General features: G+C 54.3%; 1 protein-coding gene across 1 annotated transcript in view; it reads left to right on the plus strand.

The window, feature by feature from the left end:
* DPP10 (dipeptidyl peptidase like 10) overlaps nt 1-18,304 on the plus strand; it is a 634,899-nt gene that overhangs the window by 67,430 nt on the left and 549,165 nt on the right. The window contains exon 3 of the mRNA XM_069732554.1: nt 8,553-8,648. Within this exon, the coding sequence (XP_069588655.1) occupies nt 8,553-8,648 (96 nt within the window). The remainder of the gene's footprint in view (nt 1-8,552; nt 8,649-18,304) is intronic.

Here is an 18,304-nt window from a genome sequence, read left to right on the forward strand (position 1 = left end):
AAATTTGTCATGTCTTTTATTGTTTTAATACTGATGATTTTGGCATACAACTCCTGATAACCCAAAAAACCTGTCTCAATAAATTAGCATATTTCACCCATCCAATCAAATAAAAGTGTTTTTTAATAACAAACAAAAAAAACATCAAATAATAATGTTCAGTTATGCACTCAATACTTGGTCGGGAATCCTTTGGCAGAAATGACTGCTTCAATGCGGCGTGGCATGGAGGCAATCAGCCTGTGACACTGCTGAGATGTTATGGAGGCCCAGGATGCTTCAATAGCGGCCTTAAGCTCATCCAGAGTGTTGGGTCTTGCATCTCTCAACTTTCTCTTCAAAATATCCCACAGATTCTCTATGGGGTTCAGGTCAGGAGAGTTGGCAGGCCAATTGAGCACAGTAATACCATGGTCAGTAAACCATTTACCAGTGGTTTTGGCACTGTGAGCAGGTGCCAGGTCGTGCTGAAAAATGAAATCTTCATCTCCATAAAGCATTTCAGCCGATGGAAGCATGAAGTGCTCCAAAATCTCCTGATAGCTAGCTGCATTGACCCTGCCCTTGATGAAACACAGTGGACCAACACCAGCAGCTGACTGTGGGTACTTGACACTGGACTTCAGGCATTTTGGCATTTCCTTCTCCCCAGTCTTCCTCCAGACTCTGGCACCTTGATTTCCGAATGACATGCAAAATTTGCTTTCATCAGAAAAAAGTACTTGGGACCACTTAGCAACAGTCCAGTGCTGCTTCTCTGTAGCCCAGGTCAGGCGCCTCTGCCGCTGTTTATGGTTCAAAAGTGGCTTTACCTGGGGAATGCGGCACCTGTAGCCCATTTCCTGCACACGCCTGTGCACGGTGGCTCTGGATGTTTCCACACCAGACTCAGTCCACTGCTTCCTCAGGTTCCCCAAGGTCTGGAATCGGTCCTTCTCCACAATCTTCCTCAGGGTCCGGTCTCCTCTTCTCGTTGTACAGCGTTTTCTGCCACATTGTTTCCTTCCAACAGACTTACCATTGAGGTGCCTTGATACAGCACTCTGGGAACAGCCTATTTGTTGAGAAATTTCTTTCTGGGTCTTACCCTCTTGCTTGAGGGTGTCAATGATGGCCTTCTTGACATCTGTCAGGTCGCTAGTCTTACCCATGATGGGGGTTTTGAGTAATGAAACAGGCAGGGAGTTTATAAAAGCCTCAGGTATCTTTTGCATGTGTTTAGAGTTAATTAGTTGATTCAGAAGATTAGGGTAATAGGTCGTTTAGAGAACCTTTTCTTGATATGCTAATTTATTGAGACAGGTTTTTTGGGTTATCAGGAGTTGTATGCCAAAATCATCAGTATTAAAACAATAAAAGACCTGACAAATTTCAGTTGGTGGATAATGAATCTATAATATATGAAAGTTTAATTGTAATCATTACATTATGGTAAATAATGAAATTTAACACTATATGCTAATTTTTTGAGAAGGACCTGTATTTGTGATAAAAACGGAAATTTGGCGAAAATTTAGAAAATTTTGCAATTTTCACATTTTGAATTTTTATTCTATTAAACCAGAGAGTTATGTGACACAAAATAGTTAATAAATAACATTACCACATGTATACTTTACATCAGCACAATTTTGGAAACAAAATTTTTTTTTGCTAGGAAGTTATAAGGGTTAAAATTTGACCAGCGATTTCTCATTTTTACAACGAAATTTACAAAACCATTTTTTTTAGGGACCACCTCACATTTGAAGTCAGTTTGAGGGGTCTATATGGCTGAAAATACCCAAAAGTGACACCATTCTAAAAAATGCACCCCTCAAGGTGCCCAAAACCACATTCAAGAAGTTTATTAACCCTTCAGGTGTTTCACAGCAGCGGAAGCAACAAGGAAGGAAAAAATGAACATTTAACTTTTTAGTCACATAAATGATCTTTTAGCAACAATTTTTTTATTTTCCCAATGGTAAAAGGAGAAACTGAACCACGAAAGTTGTTTTCCAATTTGTCCTGGGTACACTGATACCTCATATGTGGGGGTAAACCACTGTTTGCACGCACGACAGGGCTTGGAAGGGATGGAGCGCCATTTGACTTTTTGAATGAAAAATTGGCTCCACTCTTTAGCGGACACCATGTCACGTTTGGAGAGCCTCCGTGTGCCTAAAAATTGGAGCTCCCCCACAAGTGACCCCATTTTGGAAACTAGATGCCCCAAGGAACTTATCTAGATGCATAGTGAGCACTTTGAACCCCCAGGTGCTTCACAAATTGATCCGTTAAAATGAAAAAGTACTTTTTTTTCACAAAAAAATTCTTTTAGCCTCAATTTTTTCGTTTTCACATGGGCAACAGGATAAAATGGATCCTAAAATTTGTTGGGCAATTTCTCCTGAGTACACCGATACCTCACATGTGGGGGTAAACCACTGTTTGGGCACATGGTAAGGCTCGGAATGGAAGGAGCGCCATTTGACTTTTTGAATGAAAAATTATCTCCATCGTTAGCGGACACCATGTCGCGTTTGGAGAGCCCCTGTGTGCCTAAACATTGGAGCTCCCCCACAAGTGACCCCATTTTGGAAACTAGACCCCCCAAGGAACTTATCTAGATGCCTAGTGAGCACTTTAAACCCTCAGGTGCTTCACAAATTGATCTGTAAAAATGAAAAAGTACTTTTTTTTCACAAAAAATTTCTTTTCGCCTCAATTTTTTAATTTTCACATGGGCAATAGGATAAAATGGATCCTAAAATTTGTTGGGCAATTTCTCCCGAGTACGCCGATACCTCATATGTGGGGGTAAACCACTGTTTGGGCACACGGCAGGGCTTTGGAAGGGAAGGCGTGCCATTTGACTTTTTGAATGGAAAATTAGCTCCAATTGTTAGCGGACACAATGTCGCGTTTGGAGAGCCCCTGTGTGCCTAAACATTGGAGCTCCCCCACAAGTGACCCCATTTTGGAAACTAGACCCCCCAAGAAATTTATCTAGATGCATATTGAGCACTTTAAACCCCCAGGTGCTGCACAGAAGTTTATAACGCAGAGCCATGAAAATAAAAAATAATTTTTCTTTCCTCAAAAATGATTTTTTAGCCTGGAATTTCCTATTTTGCCAAGGGTAATAGGAGAAATTAGACCCCAAATGTTGTTGTCCAGTTTGTCCTGAGTACGCTGATACCCCATATGTGGGGGTAAACCACTGTTTGGACACACGGCAGGGCTCGGAAGGGAAGGCACGCCATTTGGCTTTTTAAATGGAAAATTAGCTCCAATCATTAGCGGACACCATGTCACGTTTGGAGAGCCCCTGTGTGCCTAAACATTGGAGATCCCCCACAAATGACACCATTTTGGAAACTAGACCCCCAAAGGAACTAATCTAGATGTGTGCTGAGGACTTTGAACCCCCAAGTGCTTCACAGAAGTTTATAACGCAGAGCCATGAAAAAAAAAAAAAAATTATTTTCTCAAAAATGATCTTTTAGCCTGCAATTTTTTATTTTCCCAAGAGTAACAGGAGAAATTTGACCCCAAAAGTTGTTGTCCAATTTCTCCTGAGTACGCTGATACCCCATATGTGGGGGTAAACCACTGTTTGGGCACATGCCGGGGCTCGGAAGTGAAGTAGTGACGTTTTGAAATGCATACTTTGATGGAATGCTCTGTGGGCATCACGTTGCGTTTGCAGAGACCCTGATGTGGCTAAACAGTAGAAACCCCCCATAAGTGACCCCATTTTGGAAACTAGACCCTGAAAGGAACTAATCTAGATGTGCGGTGAGCACTTTGAACCCCCAAGTGCTTCACAGAAGTTTATTACGCAGAGCCATGAAAATAATAAATACGTTTTCTTTCCTCAAAAATAATTATTTAGCCCAGAATTTTTTAATTTTCCCAAGGGTAACAGGAGAAATTTGACCCCAAAAGTTGTTGTCCAGTTTCTCCTGAGTACGCTGATACCCCATGTGTGGGGGTAAACCACTGTTTGGGCACACGTCGGGGCTCAGAAGGGAAGTAGTGACTTTTGAAATGCAGACTTTGATGGAATGGTCTGCGGGCATCACGTTGCGTTTGCAGAGCCCCTGGTGTGCCTAAACAGTAGAAACCCCCCACAAGTGACCCCATTTTAGAAACTAGACCCCCCAAGGAACTTATCTAGATATGTGGTGAGCACTTTGAACCCCCAAGTGCTTCACAGACGTTTACAACGCAGAGCCGTGAAAATAAAAAATCATTTTTCTTTCCTCAAAAATGATGTTTTAGCAAGCATTTTTTTATTTTCACAAGGGTAACAGGAGAAATTGGACGCCAGTAATTGTTGCGCAGTTTGTCCTGAGTATGCTGGTACCCCATATGTGGGGGTAAACCACTGTTTGGGCACACGTCGGGGCTCGGAAGTGAGGGAGCACCATTTGACTTTTTGAATACAAGATTGGCTGGAATCAATGGTGGCGCCATGTTGCGTTTGGAGACCCCTGATGTGCCTAAACAGTGGAAACCCCTCAATTCTACCTCCAACACACCCCTAACCCTTATCCCAACTGTAGCCATAACCCTAATCACACCCCTAACCACAACCCTAATTCCAACCCTAACCCTAAGGCTATGTGCCCACGTTGCGGATTCGTGTGAGATTTTTCAGCATCATTTTTGAAAAATCCGCGGGTAAAAGGCACTGCGTTTTACCTGTGGATTTACCGCGGATTGCCAGTGTTTTTTGTGCGGATTTCACCTGCGGATTCCTATTGAGGAACAGGTGTAAAACGCTGCGGAATCCGCACAAAGAATTGACATGCTGCGGAAAATACAACGCAGCGTTTCCGCGCAGTATTTTTCGCACCATGGGCACAGCGGATTTGGTTTTCCATAGGTTTTCATGGTACTGTAAACCTGATGGAAAACTGCTACGAATCCGCAGCGGCCAATCCGCTGCGGATCCGCAGCCAAATCCGCACAGTGTGCACATAGCCTAATTGTAAAGGTATGTGCACACGCTGCGGAAAACGCTGCGGATCCGCAGCAGTTTCCCATGAGTTTACAGTTCAATGTAAACCTATGGGAAACAAAAATCGCTGTACACATGCTGCGGAAAAACTGCAGGGGTTTACATTCCGCAGCATGTCACTTCTTTCTGCGGATTCCGCAGCGGTTTTACAACTGCTCCAATAGAAAATCGCAGTTGTAAAACTGCAGTGAAATGTGCAGAAAAACCGCGGTAAATCCGCCATAAATCCGCAGCGGTTTAGCACTGCGGATTTATGAAATCCGCAGCGGAAAAATCCGCAGAGGACCAGAATATGTGTGCACATACCGTACCCTAACCCTACCCCTAACCCTACCCCTAACCCTACGCCTAACCCTACCCCTAACCCTACCCCTACCCCTACCCCTAACCTTACCCCTAACCCTAACCCTACCCCTACCTTAGTGGAAAAAAAAAATTCTTAATTTTTTTTATTATCCCTACCTATGGGGGTGACAAAGGGGGGGGGGGGGGGTCATTTACTATTTTTTTTATTTTGATCACTGAGATATAACCTATCTCAGTGATCAAAATGCACCTTGGAACGAATCTGCCGGCCGGCAGATTCGGCGAGCCCACTGCGCATGCGCCTGCCATTTTGGAAGATGGCGGCGCCCAGGGAGAAGACGGACGGACCCCGGGAGGAACGGTAAGTATGATGGGGTGGGGGGAGCACGGGGGGGGGGGGGGTCGGAGCATGCGGGGGGGGATCGGAGCGCGAGGGGGTGGAACGGAGCGCGGGGGGTGGATCGGGCACGGGGGGGGGTGTGGATCGGAGCATGGGGGGTGGATCGGAGTGCAGGGGGGTTGGATCAGAGCACGGGGGGGGTGATTGGAGCACGGGGGGGTGATTGGAGCACGGGGGTGAGCGGACAAGAGCACGGGGGAGCGGAGCACAGGACGGAGGGGGGCCGGAGCAGTGTATCGGACAGATCGGTGGCTGGGGGGGGGGGCGATCGGTGGGGTGGGGGCACATTAGTGTTTCCAGCCATGGCCGATGGTATTGCAGCATCGGCCATGGCTGTATTGTAATATTTCACCAGTTATAATAGGTGAAATATTACAAATCGCTCTGATTGGCAGTTTCACTTTCAACAGCCAATCAGAGCGATCGTAGCCACGAGGGGGTGAAGCCACCCCCCCTGGGCTAAAGTACCACTCCCCCTGTCCCTGCAGATCGGGTGAAATGGGAGTTAACCCTTTCACCCGATCTGCAGGGACGCGATCTTTCCATGACGCCACATAGGCGTCATGGGTCGGATTGGCACCGACTTTCATGACGCCTACGTGGTGTCAAAGGTCGGGAAGGGGTTAACACCTAAACAGAAAAAAACAAGGTTACCATGGGCTAAGGAAAAGCAATGGTGGACTGTGGATGATGGATGAAAGTCATATTCAGTGAGGAATTGCGAATCTGCATTGGGCAAGGTGATGATGCTGGAACTTCTATTTGGTGCCGTTCCAATGAGATTTATAAAGATGACTGCCTGAAGAGAACATGCAGATCTCCACAGTCATTGATGATATGGGGCTGCATGTCAGGTAAAGGCACTGGGGAGATGGCTGCCATTACATCTTCAATAAATGCACAAGTTTATGTTGATATTTTGGACACTTTTCTTATCCCATCAATTGAAAGGATGTTTGGGGAAGATGAAATCATTTTTCAAGATGATAATGCATCCTGCCATAGAGCAAAAACCGTGAAAACATTTCTTGAAAATAGACACATAAGGTCAATGTCATGGCTGCAAATAGTCCGGATCTCAATCCAATTGTAAATCTTTGGTGGAAGTTGAAGAAAATGATCCATGACAAGAATCCAACCTGCAAAGCTGATCAGCAACAGCAATCAGGGAAAGATGGAGGCAGATTGATGAAGAGTCCTGTGTGACACTCATTAAGTCCAGGCCTCAGAGACTGCAAGTTGTAATAAAGCCAGAGGTGGTGCAACAAAATACTAGTGACGTGTTGGAGGGTTTTTTGTTTGTTTTTCATGATTCCATATTTTTTTCCTCAGAATTGAGTGATTCCATAATTTTTCCCCCTATGCTTGGTTATAAAAGTAACCAAAGTAACCATTACTGACTACCACATTTTTTGTTCTTGATTTGTTTTAGTGTTTCTTAAAGCCAGAAAGTTGCCATTTGAAATTACTTTAGTTTTGTGTCATGTCTGTGATCGGCTTTTTTTCTTCAAAATTAAACAAGTGAATGAACATCCTCCAAGGCCGGTGATTCCATCATTTTTCCCAGGGGTTGTGTAAAGGTTCTGACTAGGCAGGTTCTTCCACTACAGTTTTGTGTTTAGTGGTGCTCTGACCAGTGGAGTGTTGACCAGTGGAGTGTTGACCAGTGGAGTGTTGACCAGTGGAGTGTTGACCAGGGAAGTGTTGACCAGTGGAGCGTTGACCAGTGGAGCGTTGACCAGTGGAGCGTTGACCTGTGGAGCGTTGACCAGTGGAGCGTTGACCAGGGAAGCGTTGACCAGTGGAGTGTTGACCAGTGGAGCGTTGACCAGTGGAGCGTTGACCAGTGGAGCGTTGACCAGTGGAGTGTTGACCAGTGGATCGTTGACCAGTGGAGCGTTGACCAGTGGAGTGTTGACCAGTGGAGTGTTGACCAGTGGAGTGTTGACCACTGGAGCGTTGACCAGTGGAGTGTTGACCAGTGGAGTGTTGACCAGTGGAGCGTTGACCAGTGGAGCATTGACCACTGGAGCGTTGACCAGTGGAGCGTTGACCAGTGGAGTGTTGACCAGTGGAGTGTTGACCAGTGGAGTGTTGACCAGGGAAGTGTTGACCAGTGGAGTGTTGACCAGTGGAGTGTTGACCAGTGGAGTGTTGACCAGTGGAGTGTTGACCAGGGAAGTGTTGACCAGTGGAGTGTTGACCAGTGGAGTGTTGACCAGGGAAGTGTTGACCAGTGGAGTGTTGACCAGTGGAGTGTTGACCAGTGGAGTGTTGACCAGGGAAGTGTTGACCAGTGGAGTGTTGACCAGTGGAGTGTTGACGAGTGGAGTGTTGACCAGGGAAGTGTTGACCAGTGGAGTGTTGACCAGTGGAGTGTTGACCTGGGAAGTGTTGACCAGTGGAGTGTTGACCAGTGGAGTGTTGACCAGTGGAGCGTTGACCAGTGGAGCGTTGACCAGTGGAGCGTTGACCAGTGGAGCGTTGACCAGTGGAGTGTTGACCAGTGGAGTGTTGACCAGTGGAGTGTTGACCAGTGGAGCGTTGACCAGTGGAGCGTTGACCAGTGGAGCGTTGACCAGTGGAGTGTTGACCAGTGGAGTGTTGACCAGGGTAGTTTGGACTGCTGGGATTCTGCCCTCAGGAGCTCTAACTAAGGGGGTTTAGACCAGGGAGGTTCTGACTTTGAGGGTTCTGACCAAGCAGGTTCTTCCACCACAGTGCTCAGTCCAGGTGGGTTCAGTCCAGTGACATTCTGCGTATTAGTAATTTTCCTGGATCTGGTTTCTTCTTTACAAGGTTGATTTTAAATCCAGATACTTTTTTGTTCTTTTCTAGATGAAATTACGAATTCTCCAGAGAAGATTCTGACCCTGGATGACCTCTTCAGGAGAGACTTTACAACCCACAATCCCGAGCCCTGCTGGATTAATGGTAGGTGAGCAGCAGATCGAACCAGGGCGGCTATCAGCTGTACTGTGTGGGGGATGGGGAGAACGCTGAGGGACAACGCACCCGATCCTCAGATTGTCAGGTTATCAAATGTGATATTACTGCCCTCCATAGCAAAACTGAAGACATTGGCCGAGACTCCTGTAGGTAGAAGTGCAATGTGTAGGTGCACATTTACAGACAAAGCCCAGGATTACAATAATATGGAAATCCCGATTAGGAAATAGTAATAGTCCATAAAATAACAGGGATCCAGCATCCCAGTCAGGATGGTCCCTAATGGGGGCAGAACCCAGACCTGCCCTGTACTGGAAGGACCGTCTGACTGCACAAAACAATATATAGAACCGTGCAAAGGCTTTAGGCTGGTGTGAAAGAAATGCAAAAAAGTTATCAAAAAATAATAGTAATGCTTGTAGACCGCAGGGGCCGGCGCGCTGCCCTCTGTACCCGTCTGTCATTGGTAGATGGTTCACTGCATATTCGTTACCTTCTCATATACAGCACTGGGGCTCTACAAATAAATATCAGTATTAGTGATTGTCGTCACCACGTAATGTGGGGCGTTCTGAGATCGTAATTTGTAAAATCCGAGTACGTACAGGAGAGAGAACCACGCTGACACGCTTAGTATCAGAACAGTACGTCCCCGATCCGGGTTTATATAGGATCTGGCTGGAGAAACATGGAAGCAATATAATTGGCTCAGCTTATGTGTATATACAGTATGTGCTGGCATTAACATCAGCACAAACCGCATGTGCAGCCGGTGAGGCTCCGGGGGCCCCGGCAGGGTGGCTAATAATGAGGGCAATCTGGCCTGTTTATCCGGCCCTGAGGCTCCGGGGGTTCCGGCAGGGCGGCTAATAATGAGGGCAATCTGGCCTGTTTATCCGGCCCTGAGGCTCCGGGGGCCCCGGCAGGGCGGCTAATAATGAGGGCAATCTGGCCTGTTTATCCGGCCCTGAGGCTCCGGGGGCTCCGGCAGGGCGGCTAATAATGAGGGCAATCTGGCCTGTTTATCCGGCCCTGAGGCTCCAGGGGCCCCGGCAGGGCGGCTAATAATGAGGGCAATCTGGCCTGTTTATCTGGCCCTGAGGCTCCGGGGGCCCCGGCAGGGCGGCTAATAATGAGGGCAATCTGGCCTGTTTATCCGGCCCTGAGGCTCCGGGGGCCCCGGCAGGGCGGCTAATAATGAGGGCAATCTGGCCTGTTTATCTGGCCCTGAGGCTCCGGGGGACTCCGGCAGGGCGGCTAATAATGAGGGCAATCTGGCCTGTTTATCCGGCCCTGAGGCTCCGGGGGCCCCGGCAGGGCGGCTAATAATGAGGGCAATCTGGCCTGTTTATCTGGCCCTGAGGCTCCGGGGGCTCCGGCAGGGTGGCTAATAATGACGGCAATCTGGCCTGTTTATCTGGCCCTGAGGCTCCAGGGGACTCCGGCAGGGCGGCTAATAATGAGGGCAATCTGGCCTGTTTATCCGGCCCTGAGGCTCCGGGGGCCCCGGCAGGGCGGCTAATAATGAGGGCAATCTGGCCTGTTTATCTGGCCCTGAGGCTCCGGGGGCCCCGGCAGGGCGGCTAATAATGAGGGCAATCTGGCCTGTTTATGCGGCCCTGAGGCTCCGGGGGCTCCGGCAGGGCGGCTAATAATGAGGGCAGTCTGGCCTGTTTATCCGGCCCTCATGCTCCGGGGGCTCCGGCAGGGCGGCTAATAATGAGGGCAATCTGGCCTGTTTATCTGGCCCTGAGGCTCCGGGGGCTCCGGCAGGGCGGCTAATAATGAGGGCAATCTGGCCTGTTTATCTGGCCCTGAGGCTCCGGGGGCTCCGGCAGGGCGGCTAATAATGAGGGCGGCTAATAATGAGGGCAATCTGGCCTGTTTATCCGGCCCTGAGGCTCCGGGGGCTCCGGCAGGGCGGCTAATAATGAGGGCAGTCTGGCCTGTTTATCCGGCCCTGATGCTCCGGGGGCTCCGGCAGGGCGGCTAATAATGAGGGCAATCTGGCCTATTTATCTGGCCCTGAGGCTCCAGGGGCTCCGGCAGGGCGGCTAATAATGAGGGCAATCTGGCCTGTTTATCCGGCCCTGAGGCTCCGGGGGCTCCGGCAGGGCGGCTAATAATGAGGGCAATCTGGCCTGTTTATCCGGCCCTGATGCTCCGGGGGCTCCGGCAGGGCGGCTAATAATGAGGGCAATCTGGCCTATTTATCTGGCCCTGAGGCTCCAGGGGCCCCGGCAGGGTGGCTAATAATGAGGGCAATCTGGCCTATTTATCTGGCCCTGAGGCTCCGGGGGCTCCGGCAGGGCGGCTAATAATGAGGGCAATCTGGCCTGTTTATCCGGCCCTGAGGCTCCGGGGGCTCCGGCAGGGCGGCTAATAATGAGGGCAATCTGGCCTGTTTATCTGGCCCTGAGGCTCCAGGGGCTCCGGCAGGGCGGCTAATAATGAGGGCAATCTGGCCTGTTTATCTGGCCCTGAGGCTCCGGGGGCTCCGGCAGGGTGGCTAATAATGAGGGCAGTCTGGCCTGTTTATCCGGCCCTGATGCTCCGGGGGCTCCGGCAGGGCGGCTAATAATGAGGGCAATCTGGCCTGTTTATCTGGCCCTGAGGCTCCAGGGGCTCCGGCAGGGCGGCTAATAATGAGGGCAATCTGGCCTGTTTATCTGGCCCTGAGGCTCCGGGGGCTCCGGCAGGGCGGCTAATAATGAGGGCAATCTGGCCTGTTTATCTGGCCCTGAGGCTCCGGGGGCTCCGGCAGGGCAGCTAATAATGAGGGCAATCTGGCCTGTTTATCCGGCCCTGAGGCTCCGGGGGCTCCGGCAGGGCGGCTAACAATGAGGGCAATCTGGCCTGTTTATCCGGCCCTGAGGCTCCGGGGGCTCCGGCAGGGCGGCTAATAATGAGGGCAATCTGGCCTGTTTATCTGGCCCTGAGGCTCCGGGGGCTCCGGCAGGGCGGCTAATAATGAGGGCAATCTGGCCTGTTTATCCGGCCCTGAGGCTCCAGGGGCCCCGGCAGGGCGGCTAATAATGAGGGCAATCTGGCCTGTTTATCCGGCCCTGAGGCTCCGGGGGCTCCGGCAGGGTGGCTAATAATGAGGGCAATCTGGCCTGTTTATCCGGCCCTGAGGCTCCGGGGGCTCCGGCAGGGCAGCTAATAATGAGGGCAATCTGGCCTGTTTATCCGGCCTTGAGGCTCCGGGGGCTCCGGCAGGGTGGCTAATAATGAGGGCAATCTGGCCTGTTTATCTGGCCCTGAGGCTCCAGGGGCCCCGGCAGGGCGGCTAATAATGAGGGCAATCTGGCCTGTTTATGTGGTCCTGAGGCTCCGGGGGCTCCGGCAGGGCAGCTAATAATGAGGGCAATCTGGCCTGTTTATCTGGCCCTGAGGCTCCGGGGGCCCCGGCAGGGCGGCTAATAATGAGGGCAATCTGGCCTGTTTATCCGGCCCTGAGGCTCCGGGGGCCCCGGCAGGGCGGCTAATAATAAGGGCAATCTGGCCTGTTTATCTGGCTCTGAGGCTCCGGGGGCCCCGGCAGGGCGGCTAATAATGAGGGCAATCTGGCCTGTTTATCTGGCCCTGAGGCTCCGGGGGCCCCGGCAGGGTGGCTAATAATGAGGGCAATCTGGCCTGTTTATCTGGCCCTGAGGCCCCGGGGGCCCCGGCAGGGCGGCTAATAATGAGGGCAATCTGGCCTGTTTATCCGGCCCTGAGGCTCCGGGGGCTCCGGGGGCTCCGGCAGGGCGGCTAATAATGAGGGCAATCTGGCCTGTTTATCTGGCCCTGAGGCTCCGGTGGCTCCGGCAGGGCGGCTAATAATGAGGGCAATCTGGCCTGTTTATCCGGCCCTGAGGCTTCCGGGGGCCCCGGCAGGGTGGCTAATAATGAGGGCAATCTGGCCTGTTTATCTGGCCCTGAGGCTCCGGTGGCTCCGGCAGGGCGGCTAATAATGAGGGCAATCTGGCCTGTTTATCCGGCCCTGAGGCTTCCGGGGGCTCCGGCAGGGAAGCTAATAATGAGGGCAATCTGGCCTGTTTATCTGGCCCTGAGGCTCCGGGGGCTCCGGCAGGGCGGCTAATAATGAGGGCAATCTGGCCTGTTTATCTGGCCCTGAGGCTCCGGGGGCTCCGGCAGGGCAGCTAATAATGAGGGCAATCTGGCCTGTTTATCCGGCCCTGAGGCTCCGGGGGCTCCGGCAGGGCAGCTAATAATGAGGGCAATCTGGCCTGTTTATCTGGCCCTGAGGCTCCGGGGGCCCCGGCAGGGCGGCTAATAATGAGGGTAATCTGGCCTGTTTATCTGGTCCTGAGGCTCCGGGGGCTCCGGCAGGGCAGCTAATAATGAGGGCAATCTGGCCTGTTTATCTGGCCCTGAGGCTCCGGGGGCCCCGGCAGGGCGGCTAATAATGAGGGCAATCTGGCCTGTTTATCCGGCCCTGAGGCTCCAGGGGCTCCGGCAGGGCAGCTAATAATGAGGGCAATCTGGCCTGTTTATCTGGCCCTGAGGCTCCGGGGGCCCCGGCAGGGCGGCTAATAATGAGGGCAATCTGGCCTGTTTATCTGGCCCTGAGGCTCCGGGGGCCCCGGCAGGGTGGCTAATAATGAGGGCAATCTGGCCTGTTTATCCGGCCCTGAGGCTCCAGGGGCTCCGGCAGGGCGGCTGATAATGAGGTCAATCTGGCCTGTTTATCCGGCCCTGAGGCTCCGGGGGCTCCGGCAGGGCGGCTAATAATGAGGGCAATCTGGCCTGTTTATCCGGCCCTGAGGCTCCGGGGGCCCCGGCAGGGCGGCTAATAATGAGGGCAATCTGGCCTGTTTATCTGGCCCTGAGGCTCCGGGGGCTCCGGCAGGGCGGCTAATAATGAGGGCAATCTGGCCTGTTTATCTGGCCCTGAGGCTCCAGGGGCTCCGGCAGGGCGGCTAATAATGAGGGCAATCTGGCCTGTTTATCCGGCCCTGAGGTTCCAGGGGCTCCGGCAGGGCGGCTAATAATGAGGGCAATCTGGCCTGTTTATCCGGCCCTGAGGCTCCGGGGGCTCCGGCAGGGCGGCTAATAATGAGGGCAATCTGGCCTGTTTATGTGGCCCTGAGGCTCCAGGGGCCCCGGCAGGGTGGCTAATAATGAGGGCAATCTGGCCTGTTTATCCGGCCTTGAGGCTCCGGGGGCCCCGGCAGGGTGGCTAATAATGAGGGCAATCTGGCCTGTTTATCCGGCCCTGAGGCTCCGGGGGCCCCGGCAGGGTGGCTAATAATGAGGGCAATCTGGCCTGTTTATCCGGCCTTGAGGCTCCGGGGGCCCCGGCAGGGCGGCTAATAATGAGGGCAATCTGGCCTGTTTATCCGGCCTTGAGGCTCCGGGGGCCCCGGCAGGGTGGCTAATAATGAGGGCAATCTGGCCTGTTTATCCGACCCTGAGGCTCCGGGGGCTCCGGCAGGGCGGCTAATAATGTGGGCAATCTGGCCTGTTTATCTGGCCCTGAGGCACCGGGGGCCCCGGCAGGGCGGCTAATAATGAGGGCAATCTGGCCTGTTTATGTGGCCCTGAGGCTCCGGGGGCTCCGGCAGGGTGGCTAATAATGAGGGCAATCTGGCCTGTTTATCTGGCCCTGAGGCTCCGGGGGCTCCGGCAGGGCGGCTAATAATGAGGGCAATCTGGCCTGTTTATCTGGCCCTGAGGCTCCGGGGGCCCCGGCAGGGCGGCTAATAATGAGGGCAATCTGGCCTGTTTATCTGGCCCTGAGGCTCCGGGGGCCCCGGCAGGGCGGCTAATAATGAGGGCAATCTGGCCTGTTTATCCGGCCCTGAGGCTCCAGGGGCTCCGGCAGGGCGGCTAATAATGAGGGCAATCTGGCCTGTTTATCTGGCCCTGAGGCTCCGGGGGCCCCGGCAGGGCGGCTAATAATGAGGGCAATCTGGCCTGTTTATCTGGCCCTGAGGCTCCGGGGGCTCCGGCAGGGCAGCTAATAATGAGGGCAATCTGGCCTGTTTATCCGGCCCTGAGGCTCCAGGGGCACCGGCAGGGTGGCTAATAATGAGGGCAATCTGGCCTGTTTATCTGGCCCTGAGGCTCCGGGGGCCCCGGCAGGGCGGCTAATAATGAGGGCAATCTGGCCTGTTTATCCGGCCCTGAGGCTCCAGGGGCCCCGGCAGGGTGGCTAATAATGAGGGCAATCTGGCCTGTTTATCTGGCCCTGAGGCTCTGGGGGCTCCGGCAGGGCAGCTAATAATGAGGGCAATCTGGCCTGTTTATCTGGCCCTGAGGCTCCGGGGGCTCCGGCAGGGCGGCTAATAATGAGGGCAATCTGGCCTGTTTATCTGGCCCTGAGGCTCCGGGGGCCCCGGCAGGGTGGCTAATAATGAGGGCAATCTGGCCTGTTTATCTGGCCCTGAGGCTCCGGGGGCCCCGGCAGGGTGGCTAATAATGAGGGCAATCTGGCCTGTTTATCTGGCCCTGAGGCTCCGGGGGCTGCGGCAGGGCAGCTAATAATGAGGGCAATCTGGCCTGTTTATCCGGCCCTGAGGCTCCAGGGGCCCCGGCAGGGTGGCTAATAATGAGGGCAATCTGGCCTGTTTATCTGGCCCTGAGGCTCCGGGGGCTGCGGCAGGGCAGCTAATAATGAGGGCAATCTGGCCTGTTTATCCGGCCCTGAGGCTCCGGGGGCCCCGGCAGGGCGGCTAATAATGAGGGCAATCTGGCCTGTTTATCTGGCCCTGAGGCTCTGGGGGCTCCGGCAGGGCAGCTAATAATGAGGGCAATCTGGCCTGTTTATCTGGCCCTGAGGCTCCGGGGGCTGCGGCAGGGCAGCTAATAATGAGGGCAATCTGGCCTGTTTATCCGGCCCTGAGGCTCCGGGGGCCCCGGCAGGGCGGCTAATAATGAGGGCAATCTGGCCTGTTTATCTGGCCCTGAGGCTCTGGGGGCTCCGGCAGGGCAGCTAATAATGAGGGCAATCTGGCCTGTTTATCTGGCCCTGAGGCTCCGGGGGCTGCGGCAGGGCAGCTAATAATGAGGGCAATCTGGCCTGTTTATCCGGCCCTGAGGCTCCAGGGGCCCCGGCAGGGCGGCTAATAATGAGGGCAATCTGGCCTGTTTATCTGGCCCTGAGGCTCTGGGGGCTCCGGCAGGGCGGCTAATAATGAGGGCAATCTGGCCTGTTTATCCGGCCCTGAGGCTCCGGGGGCCCCGGCAGGGCGGCTAATAATGAGGGCAATCTGGCCTGTTTATCCGGCCCTGAGGCTCCGGGGGCCCCGGCAGGGTGGCTAATAATGAGGGCAATCTGGCCTGTTTATCTGGCCCTGAGGCTCCGGGGGCTGCGGCAGGGCAGCTAATAATGAGGGCAATCTGGCCTGTTTATCTGGCCCTGAGGCTCCGGGGGCCCCGGCAGGGCGGCTAATAATGAGGGCAATCTGGCCTGATTATCCAGCCCTGAGGCTCCAGGGGCTCCGGCAGGGCGGCTAATAATGAGGGCAATCTGGCCTGTTTATCCGGCCCTGAGGCTCCGGGGGCTCCGGCAGGGCGGCTAATAATGAGGGCAATCTGGCCTGTTTATCCGGCCCTGAGGCTCCGGGGCTCCGGCAGGGCGGCTAATAATGAGGGCAATCTGGCCTGTTTATCTGGCCCTGAGGCTCCGGGGGCTCCGGCAGGGCGGCTAATAATGAGGGCAATCTGGCCTGTTTATCCGGCCGTGAGGCTCCGGGGCTCCGGCAGGGTGGCTAATAATGAGGGCAATCTGGCCTGTTTATCTGGCCCTGAGGCTCCGGGGGCTCCGGCAGGGCGGCTAATAATGAGGGCAATCTGGCCTGTTTATCTGGCCCTGAGGCTCTGGGGGCCCCGGCAGGGCGGCTAATAATGAGGGCAATCTGGCCTGTTTATCCGGCCCTGAGGCTCCGGGGGCCCCGGCAGGGCGGCTAATAATGAGGGCAATCTGGCCTGTTTATCCGGCCCTGAGGCTCCGGGGGCTCTGGCAGGGCGGCTAATAATGAGGGCAATCTGGCCTGTTTATCCGGCCCTGAGGCTCCAGGGGCCCCGGCAGGGCGGCTAATAATGAGGGCAATCTGGCCTGTTTATCCGGCCCTGAGGCTCCGGGGGCTCCGGCAGGGTGGCTAATAATGAGGGCAATCTGGCCTGTTTATCCGGCCCTGAGGCTCCGGGGGCTCCGGCAGGGCAGCTAATAATGAGGGCAATCTGGCCTGTTTATCCGGCCCTGAGGCTCCGGGGGCTCCGGCAGGGTGGCTAATAATGAGGGCAATCTGGTCTGTTTATCCGGCCCTGAGGCTCCGGGGGCTCCGGCAGGGTGGCTAATAATGAGGGCAATCTGGCCTGTTTATCTGGCCCTGAGGCTCCAGGGGCTCCGGCAGGGCGGCTAATAATGAGGGCGATCTGGCCTGTTTATCTGGTCCTGAGGCTCCGGGGGCTCCGGCAGGGCAGCTAATAATGAGGGCAATCTGGCCTGTTTATCTGGCCCTGAGGCTCCGGGGGCCCCGGCAGGGCGGCTAATAATGAGGGCAATCTGGCCTGTTTATCCGGCCCTGAGGCTCCGGGGGCCCCGGCAGGGCGGCTAATAATGAGGGCAATCTGGCCTGTTTATCTGGCCCTGAGGCTCCGGGGGCCCCGGCAGGGCGGCTAATAATGAGGGCAATCTGGCCTGTTTATCTGGCCCTGAGGCTCCGGGGGCCCCGGCAGGGTGGCTAATAATGAGGGCAATCTGGCCTGTTTATCTGGCCCTGAGGCCCCGGGGGCCCCGGCAGGGCGGCTAATAATGAGGGCAATCTGGCCTGTTTATCCGGCCCTGAGGCTCCGGGGGCTCCGGGGGCTCCGGCAGGGCGGCTAATAATGAGGGCAATCTGGCCTGTTTATCTGGCCCTGAGGCTCCGGTGGCTCCGGCAGGGCGGCTAATAATGAGGGCAATCTGGCCTGTTTATCCGGCCCTGAGGCTTCCGGGGGCCCCGGCAGGGTGGCTAATAATGAGGGCAATCTGGCCTGTTTATCTGGCCCTGAGGCTCCGGGGGCTCCGGCAGGGAAGCTAATAATGAGGGCAATCTGGCCTGTTTATCTGGCCCTGAGGCTCCGGGGGCTCCGGCAGGGCGGCTAATAATGAGGGCAATCTGGCCTGTTTATCTGGCCCTGAGGCTCCGGGGGCTCCGGCAGGGCAGCTAATAATGAGGGCAATCTGGCCTGTTTATCCGGCCCTGAGGCTCCGGGGGCTCCGGCAGGGCAGCTAATAATGAGGGCAATCTGGCCTGTTTATCTGGCCCTGAGGCTCCGGGGGCCCCGGCAGGGCGGCTAATAATGAGGGTAATCTGGCCTGTTTATCTGGTCCTGAGGCTCCGGGGGCTCCGGCAGGGCAGCTAATAATGAGGGCAATCTGGCCTGTTTATCTGGCCCTGAGGCTCCGGGGGCCCCGGCAGGGCGGCTAATAATGAGGGCAATCTGGCCTGTTTATCCGGCCCTGAGGCTCCAGGGGCTCCGGCAGGGCAGCTAATAATGAGGGCAATCTGGCCTGTTTATCTGGCCCTGAGGCTCCGGGGGCCCCGGCAGGGCGGCTGATAATGAGGTCAATCTGGCCTGTTTATCCGGCCCTGAGGCTCCGGGGGCTCCGGCAGGGCGGCTAATAATGAGGGCAATCTGGCCTGTTT

The sequence above is a fragment of the Ranitomeya imitator genome, chromosome 7 (genome assembly GCF_032444005.1).
Source record: "Ranitomeya imitator isolate aRanImi1 chromosome 7, aRanImi1.pri, whole genome shotgun sequence".
Classification (NCBI taxonomy): domain Eukaryota; kingdom Metazoa; phylum Chordata; class Amphibia; order Anura; family Dendrobatidae; genus Ranitomeya; species Ranitomeya imitator.